At 36.2% G+C, this 14,614-nt stretch overlaps 1 protein-coding gene across 3 annotated transcripts; it reads left to right on the top strand.

The window, feature by feature from the left end:
- The first annotated feature begins 176 nt into the window (after positions 1-176).
- Positions 177-12,207, top strand: LOC110451204 (solute carrier family 43 member 3-like). 3 transcript variants are annotated; one of them, XM_021499087.1, is made up of 11 exons: positions 177-239; positions 2,132-2,629; positions 3,413-3,459; positions 4,335-4,411; positions 4,518-4,610; positions 5,103-5,310; positions 5,689-5,889; positions 6,521-6,622; positions 8,179-8,368; positions 9,578-9,698; positions 10,081-12,207. In XM_021499087.1, the coding sequence occupies exons 2-11, from the start codon at positions 2,229-2,231 to the stop codon at positions 10,174-10,176; spliced, it is 1,536 nt and encodes a 511-aa protein (XP_021354762.1). In that variant the 5' UTR covers positions 177-239; positions 2,132-2,228; the 3' UTR covers positions 10,177-12,207. The 3 variants fall into 3 exon arrangements, with proteins under 3 accessions (XP_021354762.1, XP_021354761.1, XP_021354763.1); XM_021499086.1 differs by having other exon boundaries at positions 193-469; XM_021499088.1 differs by lacking the exon at positions 177-239 and adding an exon at positions 1,663-1,679.
- Positions 12,208-14,614: the final 2,407 nt, after the last annotated feature.

The raw sequence follows: 14,614 nt of genomic DNA, 5'->3' as shown, positions 1-14,614 counted from the left end.
GATTCGACTAGATAAAAATAGACGTACTCTATATAAATGGTTTAAGTGTAACGATCACAAGTAAATGATTACAAGTCTATTCTAAAATAAAACCACGTGATTCACCTTTGTTTACGTTAGTCACCGTTTAACTGCACTCATGCACTGTAACACATTCTAGTTTCCGTTACTCCTTGTATGATTTCCCCGTGGGAGGCCCCTAAGACAAAATCTCACTGAGCACGGAAACCGAACTACGGGTAAGCAGGTTGATTGTGTGTAATGCTACTGTGAATAATGAATCGTGTGCAGACCATAGCTGAACCCTAAGACCAGTGGTCAGATATATCACACCGAAGTGTCCGTTAAATTTCCAGATTGTTCCTTTAGGAGGAAATTGACGTACGTAGCTATATTGCGTACCGCCAAGCTCTACTGTAGTACTGTACTGTAAACACTCGATGATCGATCTTCTGGCTGTGGTCAGCACGTAAGTTGTTTACTCGTACTACACATGTGTATTGCTTATGTATATGTGTATATATATGATATAGAGTTACACTGTAAACGTTTTACGATGCATCCTCTATACAGGTGTCAAACGTGCTCACCACGTGTTTGCTAAAGAATACATTAATTGCATCGGGGGGGCCCCTCATACGGGTGCTATTTACGAATTTATTGTATTTAAATCAATTTATAGATGGTGCTGGGACTTGATACATTGCAATTGTTTGATGTGACGAAAAACTCTAGAGTAGGACGGTGTAACATATGCCCAAATAAGGACAAACCAGCTGGTGACTCACGACAAGGTGCCGGATAGGTGCTATATCTGTGACATTTTCCCGCTGTTTTAAAAGGTTAGGAATTGTTGACGGGTCGATCATTCGAGCAAGGCTTTGTTAACTTAAGTAAACAACCTGATCATCTAGCACAGAGCATTCACGACATTAAATCCATCTCCAATCATTCACAATATGTTTGCAAACTAATATTTATAGTTTTAAAAATGAACTATCATCTAGCACAGAGCATTCACAATATACAATACAGCTTCAATCTTTCATTAACTAGTATTTATTGTTTAAGAAGATAAATTAAATTTATTTTAACAGCAAATATGAATAAAAAAGTACAACACTTTACATTTATCATTTTTGTTGACATGGGTGGAAACGTTCAGGGGTTCTCAATATAGGATAGAACCGGTGTATCCAGAGAAAAAAACAAGTTTCAGACAGGTGCACATCTTCGTGCCGTTTCATGTCAGACCCAGACGTGAAAGGCGATTACACTAACCACTGCGCCGCCCTACCTCCCGTGTGCATACATACTGAGACTTAAGGAAATCTCAATGATGTAGCCCCCAGTTAGTACGTAGTAAATTGTTAATGATAATGTAATATTTATTATATAATAAGACCATAGAAAATTTATACGGTTGCCCTAACATTGAAATAAAACCAGGAGGATTGTATAAATACAAATGTATTCGTTTATTGAGAAATTTTCTTGCTTGATATTATGTGCTGAACACCCCCCCCCCCCCCCCCCCTGATGTAATAAATAAGGTTTAAAATCGATATAATTGTACCATTTGTATGACATATTTATATAATAGACGTTTTATGTAAATCATAAACATATACTATGTACTTTATTGCAATGTTACGAATATAGGGCGGACGAAGCATAAGGTAACACATACCCACAGACGGCCGAGCATACTAGCTTATATATACCCACAGACGGCCGAGCATACTAGCTCATACTGGCTTATATATATAATAGAGACAAAGGCTTCCTGTTCTATATACAGATGTTGATCAATTAGAGATACAAGGGACAATTTACAGTTATACTTAATCATTTATTGGATAGTTTCTACAATATTTACATATTTGTCGGCTAAACCTATAGGACCAGTAGGCGAAATGTAATTATCAACAAAAACAGTACAATCCCTTGTGTGCATACATTTAAATCTAGGCTTTGAACAAATATTAGTCCAGTTTATTATTCAAGTTTCTCCATGAATGGTCTATCTGTTACGGTACTGTGATCTTATATTGTCTGCTACAAACCGGGATTTCATTTCAAACCCAGTAAATATATATAAAGACAATAACATGACGTTCTTATATTGCAGACCGTAGTTTGCCGGCGATCCACCGTTGACCTATTTTTCAACCGTGACCTTAAATACCTTTCCTGACCCGCCCCTGACTCAGGTGACTTGTATCACAATGAAATACCACGGCTGGAGGAAGTATCTGGTGGCGGTCTGGGCTTTTATAGAAACCTTTCTGTTTGCGGGGTTGTTGTACGGCTGGGCTTCCGTAAATTGGATTCTAAAACAGGAAAATGTGTATGCTGACCTTTGTCCTCAGACGACCTTCAAAACTAATGTTACCATAAATGGGACCGATAATGTTGTGACGTACGACACTGTTGGGGGGAACACGACATCCCAGAACGGCACTGATGTTGGACCGAATCCCATTGGATACAGACCCCAGTGTCGACCCCAGGACGAAAAGTTTGCTCTGTGTTTCACGATCGGCTCGGCACTTTTTTGCGCAAGCTCGGCATTATTTGGACACATCAATTACAAATTCGGAACTCGTATTACACGGATATGTTCAATGTAAGTAAATCAGAGTGTATTATATTCAATACCCCCCAAGAGTTGTACTGCATTGCATTTGTTTTCAAAAGCCTAATTATAAAATCAAAATTTAATTCACTTGTTCTATTCGATGTACCACCTTATTTCAATAATTCTATTTATTTCTTTATTTTCAATTTCAAATCATAACTTTGACCTTTTAAACTTTGCGGTCTAACCTTTCACCACGTAGACCACAATGGACTTATCCAGATCAATGCATAGTGAAGTTTATTAAAATTAGGTGTGAAAGGGGTAAGAAAGGGTTTTGAACATTGCTTTGGAAGGGTAACCTTGATAGATGTGATAAAATAGCGTCCCATTAACACATTAGTTTGAGAAGGAGCACGTATCGCCAGGGTATGATGCGCCCGATGGTTATTGTTTGGAAAAAGTCGAACTGTCACAAAAGCTGGTATTGCATTTGTTAGGCTACTGAAAGACTAGAAATGTTTACATCGATACGCCTTCAATCAGTGACAAACACCAGGTGTATAGACACAAATATACGAGCTAGTGAATCCATACTGTTATTTAGCATAGAACAAACCCGTTTTCAATATATTGAGTTGGAATATCAAACAGGACGCAGTCTTTGCCTACCAAGGGTGACCTTCCACAACTCTCTCGACGGAGATGGATATGGAATGTCACCCTTGACCGATTAGCGGAGATTTTATGAAAGAACTATATTTCTTTTGTTTGGTAATATATGACTACTTTCGTTATAAAGTTTTAACGCGCGGTAACTTTATTTTACAGGATCATCTTCATGTCGGGAACTATTATGTTCGCGTTCGTGGACACAGGTAGGTGGCGATCTGGTTCTTATTAATATCACTGGGACATGGTAACAAAAGGCAGGATGTCATGTTTGGACCTATCCAGATGTTTAGAGAGTAATATGAAACTTGTGGATCAGCCAATGTTGGCATTTTTATCGAGACGTTTAATGTGTTTCGACCAACACCCGGAAAATATTCCACCATTGGTTATCTAGATGTCTAATAATTACTCTCTACACTTTAGTATAGATCCAATCAAAACATCCATGTAATTTATTATCAGGTGCCCAACACCATCTGTACAATAATGTGATAATGGCGAAGGCTTATTCAACAACGCAAGTTTAAAATTCAGCTGCTTTTCATTTTGTATAATTAATGTTGTATCTAAGATAATATATTGATAATTTAAAAAAAATGGAAAATGAAATTTATTGATTTCTGAAGAAAAACGACTATTCATTATTGAAACCACTGCACCTGCCAAGAAAGCTGTATGTATTACATCCTCGATATCACTTACGCTCTCTGAACCCCTGTCATATGTCATAGCAAAATTGAAGGCATAAAGACAGCTATTTGATTGGTATGAGGTAAAAAAAAACACCCTCACCAATCGCTAGGCTGATACATGTCTTTGAAGATTACAAAAAGGCGACACCCGACTTCAAAGTCAGTCGGTTTTTACCGTTACGCGACCGCGAGATTCTTTTGATGTACACCTCAGGGTCGAACCAGTCTTGTCTCATCAACAAGATGGCGTACACTGAGCCTTTAACTTTGCTATGATGTATTCCAGGCGTGCAGATAACGTAAGTGAGCGTAACCCCTGGACATCGAGGATGTATGTATTAGGCATTGTCCATATATTAATGGCGCCTTGCCTTGTTTCATTGCAGAAAGGCCCTGGCTGATCTACCCAGGTCTCGCCTTCATCGGGATGGGCGGCCTACCACTGTTAGTTACCAATGCCCAGGTAAGCATTGCCATACTTGAGTTAAGGTCTTAATCCATACATTATTGTCTGATTGTCCATTTTGATATAGGAATGATGCGTTCATCTTTTATCTCTCTTGTTGTAGATCGGGAATTTGTTTCCCAAAGGAAGTTCAACATGGATAGGACTTCTATGTGGGGGATTTGATTGCTCATCCGCGGTACAATTTATGGTCAAAGTAAGTGGTATTTGTGGTTGTTTCATCGAATGAAATGTACTTTATAAAGTGATATTTTCTAAAATGTTTATTGTCGCAAAGATGAAAGCGTTTATTTTGTTGCATTTTCTAAATCTAAGGGTTCCGTCCTTGATACACAGATGTTCTCTTCAGCCTTGTAGTATGTGGCATGACAAGATCAAAGGCTCTCTACGCGCCTCTTTGCGGACGACACAAGTTGACTAGATACAAAATCCTGCATACCCGTGGGTTTTCTTTGATACATGATAAAAGGAAACATAGCTCTTCTGTAATATTCAAAGGACACGTATCAGCCTAGCGGTTGGCCAGTTTCTTTAGCCTGAAACCAATCAAATGGCTTTTCGTGAGCTTCGAGTTGTCATGACATATTGCAAGGGTGCAGAGCAGATTTGTATAGCGGAGAGGATTCCTTTGATCAGTCCGGTCATTCCAATTGTGTTCATGAAGATTGATGCTTGCTTCATGTTCTAGGGAGCGTATGAGACGGGGATAAGAATACAATACTCCTATGGCCTCCTGACAGGACTACATTTGATGGTGGGGGTGAGCACTTTTTTCTTCCTTCCAAAGAAATTCATTCCTCGTCCGTCAGAAGCAGCCGCTACTGAAGTGGCACAGGATGAAAAAACGATCGACCTACTAGAGAACGATAAGCTGAACGGGAGTACCACCCAAGAAAGTAAGTTCGTCCCGAGTATTTCGAGACAAGTCCATATCTCTTTTGCCCCTATTGTTTATAGGTATCGCATCATATTTTAATTTCCGAAGTCTTCTATGTGAAGTAAAAGTTCAACATCGATATTATTACCTATCAGTGGATTACCTACTGGAGGTCAACTTTACAAATTTCTCTTGATAATCTTTTATGCTATCCCGTATATGAGCAAATACAGGATGGCGTGCTATTTTCCCCATTAACCACTGGTTACCTCTAACTGACCTTAGAGCAACCGCGGTCATGTGTATGAGACGTTGATATCTCACGTCACTGTTTTATTGTTTAATACACTCCAAGGTTAATGAGAAGGTAACATCTCACTGTATTGCATGTTTGCAGATGGCCAAGTATATGAGAAGACGACGTTTGAAGTGAGTGATGAAAAAGCTTCCGACACACCATCCCTTAAGTCGTGCTTGATGTCCGCAACCTTTCTCCTGCATGTGTTCTGGCTGTGTCTGCTGCAACTCCGCTTCTACTTCTTCCTGTCTTCTGTCAACACTTACCTGCATAGGATCACCAATAACGACAAGTATAAAGGTATGTAAAGTCCTCCCTTATGATCGTAAATTAACAGAAAGTGGCAGATACCTGCTTCAAATGGCATGATGGTACACACAAAATGAAATATATATGCTCGCCTTCGTACACCAACACAAATCATTAGTACAGATGTTAGAAAAAATACCTAGCTGCGTTGCGGAGAACTAACCCCAGTAGGTATAATAGATAATTGATATAACTACCTCTTAAGCTTTAAAAGATGAAAAATGAAGGTATAGAAAAAGGTTGATATACTAATATCTGTGTCACTGAAACTGCGAAAAGCAAAGGCAAATGACATGCATCTACCTCTTAAGGATCAACCACACTGTATACTACAAATACAAGAAGATGAACATACGACCTCGGGATCAACAATGACATACAAATGTTAGTCAATATGTCTATCTCTCTAGGTACAACACTTAAAAGATATAAGCGTACCTATTTAGGATCAACATCAAGGTTAGATACAAATAACATCACCCTCATCTTCGCTAGCCAAGTGTGTATACGAAGCGAACACTTGGCTAGCGAAGATGCATCATCCTATGTTTTGAAGGAAAAACGTACGTCCTGTTTTAGAAGTGTTTTAAGATTTCAAAACATGCTGCACTTGCTATTCCAGTGAGTTATTTTACGAATGTGATGATGTACACGATGCTGGGAGGTTTGTTCTCTTCCATGTTCTCCGGGATTGTGTATGACTGGCAGAGGAGGATGTTCCAGGGTAAGTTGACCAGACTTAAGGATGTACACCTCTGAGAAGTCAAAAATTTCCTGTATTAAACTTTTTTTCTTATATCGATTTTTGGAAAAGGGAGTTAATGGCATAGTAGAAAATGCAACAAAAAAACATATGTCGGTGTGTTCGGTTTTGTGCTATGATCGGTCAAAGATACCAATTTAACACAATAGGTGGTTTTAGGTGATTTTTTGGGTTTTGACCACTTGCAGAACAAATTCATACAATTTCTTCCAAGTGTGTTATCAGATATGTATAAATGTTCGTAGAATTGTTGAAAATCTTATTTTCTTTTAAATTGTGGAACTAAATTTTTTTAATCTTATTGTTTTAACTCAAAAAGCTGATTTTAGTTACCCCTACCCCCTATTTTTTAATGAAAAAATACTCATTTTTTACCAATTTTTTTCAGATTAAACGCTTGATATAAAAAGTTCTGGTATTTAACTTTTTTAAATATTTCATGAATTAAATGAAAACGTGTTTCTCATTCTAAAACATCTACAAAAATGGGGGGTCAGTGTGCTTCTTTTTTTGTCCCATTATCATTTGCGTTATTTTTTACCTTTTTCGGGGTCAAAAATCAAAAGTGCTTCAGTCACACTAAATACGTAAAAAAAATATCAATAATGTATAATTTTCCAGTTTGTTGCATATTAATTTTATCATATTGAACATTATAAAGTTGTACAGCAAAAATGAACCTGCAATTTAAGTGATCAATCTAGTGCCAAAAAAGGTGAAATTTTGGCCTTTTTTGAAGCACAAGAAATACACATTAATCCACATTTTCAAAATGGCCGCCGAATAGGTATTTTTTTTAAATCTCTGTAAAAAAAGTTCTACAAACAACAGGCATCTCGTTTTTTGACGTTTTTTGCAGGTTCGTGTTTGCTTATTAATTTAATCGTAATTTGTTAAATATTACAAAAACCCGTTACACGAGAACAAAACGAGACTTGAACGTGACTGAAACCTCAGAAGAGTACATCCTTAAGTTTCACTGTCTATGTCCATTGGAGAAGCTGTTGATGTTGTTCTTTTGTCATGAGATCTTCTACAAATGTTGTGTTGAATAAAGAATTGAATTGATATAAATGCATACATGTGCTATATTCATCGAGTTAGTTGTATGTATAAAAAATATTTGATATAGATAAATAATAATTTGTTTACTATTATTTGATTAAACTGATGAGAATGCAGTTTCTAACGTTTACACCAGCCCAAAAAATGACGAATTCTGTCTTTCTTAACGTTTGCCTTAACTTTTTGGCAATAACAAAATAAATGTTCTAACAAACCTCTTAAACTCTACCTTAAAACGTGGATAGTATGAGGAATACAATAATGTAACTTCGTTTTCGGACAGTTTCAAACTGTTCACATATTTGTGGCGAATAATGGTGACTCATCTATGTTGAAAATTGATGGTTGATGTAATCATTTATATAAGACGCGATAACATAATGTGTTAAGAATCAATTGTCTGGTGGGGAAAAGATGGACCGGGATAACATATGCTTGCATTTGACCCACAGACAGTCGAATGGCCCTCAGGCGGAAGTTGATGCCAGCGATCTTACCTTTGATGATCACGTGTGGACTGGGCGTCCTGCTGTCAGTACTTGTGCTCATTCCCCAAGAGGAGGTTCTATACTTCGTATTCATCGTCATGACCTTATACAGGTCCTTTATCTACAGTATTGGAGCAGCCTACCTCAGTGCAATGTAAGCATTTGCCGGTAGCGTTATGCTTTCTCAATTTCCTACTCGTACTGGTTTTAGATCGTGTTAAAATTACAACATCTATTATCTTTTATTTGATAATTAATGTAAACAATATTTTATTTGTAATAATCACACTCCTTGATTGATCATAATTCTTTTTTCTTGATTATAATAAAAGATTTACATTCGTCTTGTTTACCTTAGATTACCCTTTATTAATAAGATCTAATATAGAGAGGAAAGATAAACTGTTCCTAAAACTTTAACGAATCCTCATTACAGCACGGATATTATGAAAATCAGAATATGCTTTCTTAAGGAAATGATAAGTTATAGAATACTTTGGTTAAATTTATGTAAATACTAATATTATTTGCAGAAAAAACATAGATGAAAAGTAATTTGCAGTAAACTCGAAAAACAATTTTTGAACGGTGACATGTTTCTGGTATCCATATTCCATGAACAGTTTCATTTATCCTATTAAAAATACTGTACGTGTGTTTTATTTCTTCATTTTCTTTCACTTAATGCATTTTTCTTAAGCATATTTAATAACATGTAAACTTTGTAAAATAACATCTAAAGCAAGTAGCATTTTACGACACGTGCTATTTAAATACACGATGTAGGATAATCAGTTCATTGTAAATTCCTTATTCCTTATAATTCCGGAGGTACGGTAGTCTAGTGGTAGGACGCCGGGCTCATGGCCGAAGGGTAACGGGTTCGAGTCACGCAACGGCACTGTGTTGTATCTTTGAACAAGATACTTTACTCCGCTTGTTCCAGTCTCCTCAGCTTTAAATGAGAACGTGGTTGGGCAGTGCTAGAACTGTTGAATGCTAGCTATGAGCGCCGAAATGGCAGCACCGGCTGTATGCTCCCCATGGAGTTGAGAAAGATATTGGCTGGGTGCAAAGGCCCTATAACCACAGATGATAATCTGCGTTGAGACGACCTACGAACTAGGTTTTGATCAAGCGGTATATAAGAACCTCGAATTATTATTATTATTTTATTATATCATATATGCATACCTTGAGTACAAAAGGAGATGGTAACATAATAAATGTGATTTTGATTATCCGAACTATTGTTTGTAAAGACTTCTGAAAGCCTAGTGTTACTGTTGTACTTGCTACGGTTCAGTGATGAGTACTTTCATACTTTATCAAGTTCTCTTACTAGTAGTGTTATGATCCACAGGTTCCCTAACGAGTACTTCGGCTTGCTGTACGGAGTATGGATCATTGCTGCCGGTATAGTAGGATTCCTTCAAATCGTATTCTTCAACTGGGCGCAGTCGTACCTTGAAGGTCCATTCCACGTACGTAGTCATCCACAATCCCAGTTCTCCTGTCTGTCTATGCATTGATAGTTTCTATTTGAAGTCCTAACAATGTTTGTGTTAAGATCACCAATGTAATGCTATCTAAATAAATTGTTCTAAGCTACTCATCAGTAATATCTATTTTTTTTTTATTTAAAAAGGTTAAGTTTGAATGTAGTTCAACTCATGGGAAAAAGCTGTTTTTTCTAACTTTAAAGATCATGAATCTTTTTCTCATGATCACCAAGATATATGAAAAATTATCATAACGTAGCTTTTATTAACATGTTGTTTGCAGTTCTATTAATATTCAATAATATTTCTGATAAATACTCGATGCTCCTTTTTAATTTTACCTGCATTCGTATTGTTAATACAGGCGGATCTATTTTGCCTCTGTTTCGTGACCCTGTCGTTCATCCATCCAATCTTTCAATGGTTGAAGTGTCGAAGGGAGGCCTACAACATGTCATAACAATATTATGGAACAAAGGAGAAACGTTATGATGTCATGTGTGAGAGCTGCAATATTCATTCCAAAACAAATCTTTTGAGACTGGGTCTATATACATGGAAAGCCAACGCGTTATTGCACGCAACAGCAGTGAACACCATGGTACTAGGACTTTGCAACGTTTTCCTATGGAACAATAATGATGTAGTACCAGTCACATTGGGCTGTTTCACAGGGCGTTTATATATTTAGAGACCAGACTTTACAGGAGAATGGAAAGTGTATAAGGTTTCTAAAATGAAATGACAATGTATTTTGAATCATTATTTAAGAGCATACTAACACTTCCACAAAAGACAAAAGTGATATGAATATGAATATAAAGGACGAATTAAACGATAATTCGTATAGGGATCCATTGATCCTACTTGTGTACAGAGTTTGAAAAAGAACGTTGCCAAAAATACTAAAAATAATCATTTTGTCCAAGTTAATGAAGAGCGGCTTATGGTTAATTAAAAAAGTCGGATATAGAAAGCATTTAAAATATCAAGTGAGATTATAGTGTTGGTTCATTATGGTTTAATAAGATTTTGAACGCGATATACCAAGGTATATGTAACAATCATTCATATTGACATCATATATCACAGTTAACTTGTACCTATGAACCAAAGTTTAGAAACTGAGATTAGAAGCATATAATTGGACTGAGTTTAATGATCGCACTATGTTGACATCTTATTTTCATATAGTTGAAGACAATGACTTCACATTTGTTTACTACCTAATATTTGGCATTGCTTTTTTACGTTTCGTCTTTTCTGTGCTTTTTTATGTTTGCAGTGCACATGGTGTTATTGAGTTGATATCTTATGCTTTTACCCCTTGTCAAGTTCCTCAATATCATGAAATGCTTTTTTTAGTCTTTTACAATCGTTTGAATGTTAGTTTTCCCGTGTAATCATTTCGTGCCACTGACCTTGTTAGTAGAAGAACGTAGGCACACACACAGGTGATTGCTTCTTTAAATTTTTGTAAAAAACATTCGAATTCCTCACGATCAGGTAACACATTTATTGTCATTTGCTATTTATTGTGTACATGTGAATGTTCTCATTTAAATCAGTTCGGGCGGTTCACCCGGTTACCAAGACATGCTGTCCTCAAGACCAAATCACACTTTTATTGCCAATTACTATTGTTTTAATGTGAATTTCCTCATACTCTTACAAATCTCTGTCAATTTCCTCAAGATCAAATAACATTTTACTTTTCAATTTTATGATGACACGTAACATAATTGTAATTTACTTTTGTTTTAATGTTAAATTTCCTCTTGTAATCCTACGTGCCATTAACACTTCTTCAAATTTATGTCGATTTCCTCACGATCAAATAGCATATTTTTGTCATTTATAACGATATTGATGTGAATCCGACCATATGACTTCTTAAAACTATTTACCTTGCTTCCTGTTGTTGTTAATTTCCTCAATACTTCTAATACGTTCCTGCTGTTGACCGAATCATGCCAACTTTTGTTCGATTACGTACTTTACTAGCGCTGAAATTGAATTTTTATTGAAACAAATACTATTTGCTTTTAATACGGTAAAGAAGCCACATGATTTGTGTTGGAAAATTGCATTTATCTTTTTGAATATTTTAATATACTCCTACCCAATATTAATTGATGCCTTGTTTTTCCAATTTACCATGTTTTGAGAAACTTTTCATTAATATCTGTTTTGCTAAGTGCTTATTTGAATTTTCCTTCGGATATAACATTGACGATTAATTACTTTTTGATGTAATTTGAAATGTACCAGCTTTTTAGGCAGATGCACCGTTCGCTTTAAAAGGAATGTTGTTGCATAGAGGGCCCAATGTCCGGCATGCCGGTGGTTGTGACGATGGTATTAAAGAATATGTTATGTTTCATGGAGTTGATTGTGGGATGTTGTTTGATATATGGTAGGAGTTATATCATGTATTCTTGTTTAACCTACCAATGTTTGTATTACAATAGAGAATAAATGATATTTTGTATATTTGTTTTCAATAATTGTGTTTTAAACTTCTTCTCAAGTTCCAATAGTGGGATTGAGCTGAGACTTGCCTGAAATGATCCTGAGATGGTTTTGACCAAGTGTTGTTATTTATCGGGTCGGTCCAAAATACAAGATGGCTGCTATGGCCGCCATCTTGAAAAACACATTTTGAACTTCTTTTCTAGTTCCACTGTTGCCATTGAGCTAAAGTTTGGTGGGGAAAGGAAAGGAAGCCGACAAAGTGTTATTTTTCAGCCCCGTCAAAACTTTAACATGGCAGCCATATTTTAAATTTCTTCTCAAGTTCCACCAGTGGGATTGAGCTGAAACTTGCATGAAATGATCCTGAGATGGTCCCGACCAAGTGTTGTTATTTATCGGGTTGGTCTGAAGGAGGACAATATATAAATACATAAATGAGGCTGGTTAGACCCCTGGGGGATAGAGAGGTCGACGCCCAAAGAAAGGAAATTACCTTAAATCATGCTTCTTAACACTACTCGTTAATGCCAAAAGATTACAACAATTTCAGTATGAAACATCATTTAGAAACAATCCCTTATATAAATGAGACAGGTTTAACAACCCAGTTGACAGCGGGACGGGGCCTTAAGGTAATAGGATTGTGTCATCATTTCTCAGTAGAATTTCGTAAAATTTTGTAGTTATATTGCATTGAAGTTACGAACATTTTCTGCCGCAAAAAAATATAGGTTGTCAGAAATTTAAGGTTTTTAAATGGAAATTTATGTAAAAAGGAGTGAATTTTAAAGAAAAAAATGAAAGACACATTTTTTTTGCAAAATAATGTTAATAAAAATGATTCTGACATAGATTATTATTGCATTAATGTATACCAATTTAATAAATGGTGAAATTGTGTAAAATAAATTATCTATAAAGGATTAAAAATTGACATTTTATAATAAAACCATGAACACATAGTATTTGCATGTAAGAGTTATCTTTTCTTGAAAAACTTCACAGTAGTGAAATAGGTAGCCGGTTTCCTGAAGTACAGAAAAATGGACACATGTAACTCATTGATAAAAAACAACTGAATTAATGGCTGGATTGCTTAAAAATACTTTAATATTGAGAAAACACACTGTTCTGTCAATAATAAACATACAATATTCATCAGTTTAATATTAAACAATAGAATATGCGGAAATTGTGATACTGTCTCCCTGCATTGGATTTTCAACTAGGGATGTACTTCCTATTTCCGTTTATCAATACACTCCAATTACCTTAAAAGGAAAAAACCTATTCAGTTTTAGGTTTAAATGCTTTCTGATAGCTTTACTGACAAATAGTTACCCACTGCTGACCAAACTACAATCACGGAAAATAAATTCTTAGAATATTTCATTGAAAATTGAAAGTTGACCATTCTCCCTGCTCAGTCTTTGTAGTCAGATGACCGTTTAGACCCATGGGCCTCTTGTCTTTTATAGTGGTAGTTCTAGAAGAGCGGTGCCCACTTAAATGCGTCAGCAGGCCATTATGCATAATCTTTATTTTATTCCAGATGCAGTTGGGCCTCGTTTTTAGATTAACAAGTCCCGGTATAGAAAATGAGTGGACGAAGCTGAAAAAGGGCGAAAGGTGGTATTTTATTGAGATTAAATAGAAAAACAAGAGACTGAGGGGCCTTAAATATCGCATGAGAATATATTTATGTTGCAGTTAATTATCTATCAGAGCCAATGGTGGCCATTTTGAAATGGTCGTAAGAATAAGTACCCTTTGTTGGGACTTCATAGGGAAATTTGTTTTGGACTTACTAACAGAAGCAATGCTCGAGAAGGTAAAATATTTCGGGTAACAAGTGGCCAGGTTGCCATTTCGGTTTTAGGATGGGCAAATAAGTAAGAACGCTATAGGAACCTCATAATGAACATTCTTATCAAGTTTGGAGTCAATAGCTACAACTGTTTTTAGCTCACCTGGCCGAAGGGTCAAGTGAGCTTATGCCATGGCGCGGCGTCCGTCGTCCGTCTGTCGTCCGGCGTCAATATTTTACTTGTTTGACTTCCAAGGTCACAGGGGTCAAATGTTTTAAAATCTTTTAACAGGTTCTTTTGAATGATTTATAGTCATAAATACTGATACTGAAATACCTTCTACCCCGATTTTGCCCCTTGGTTCTGATCAGGAGGTAAATGTAATTTGGCATCAGACCCTATACCTTGTAATACATACACTCTGAGGGCATTTCAACTCCAGTTTCTCCTGTGCTAGCTACTGGGTTCAGACAGATTAAATTTACCTGTACAAAAGTCAATTAGGATACCTACATATTAAACTGTTTCTAAATAAATGTTTTGTTGGAATTCAGATCTGAATTCCTGTAACTACAGTACATTGTTACCCATCATGAATGAGACAATAAATATATT

The sequence above is a fragment of the Mizuhopecten yessoensis genome, unplaced genomic scaffold, assembly GCF_002113885.1.
Source record: "Mizuhopecten yessoensis strain PY_sf001 unplaced genomic scaffold, ASM211388v2 scaffold5877, whole genome shotgun sequence".
Classification (NCBI taxonomy): Eukaryota; Metazoa; Mollusca; class Bivalvia; order Pectinida; family Pectinidae; genus Mizuhopecten; species Mizuhopecten yessoensis.
The sequence above is the reverse complement of the archived record's forward strand: the minus strand, read 5'-3'. Positions and strand labels throughout refer to the sequence as shown.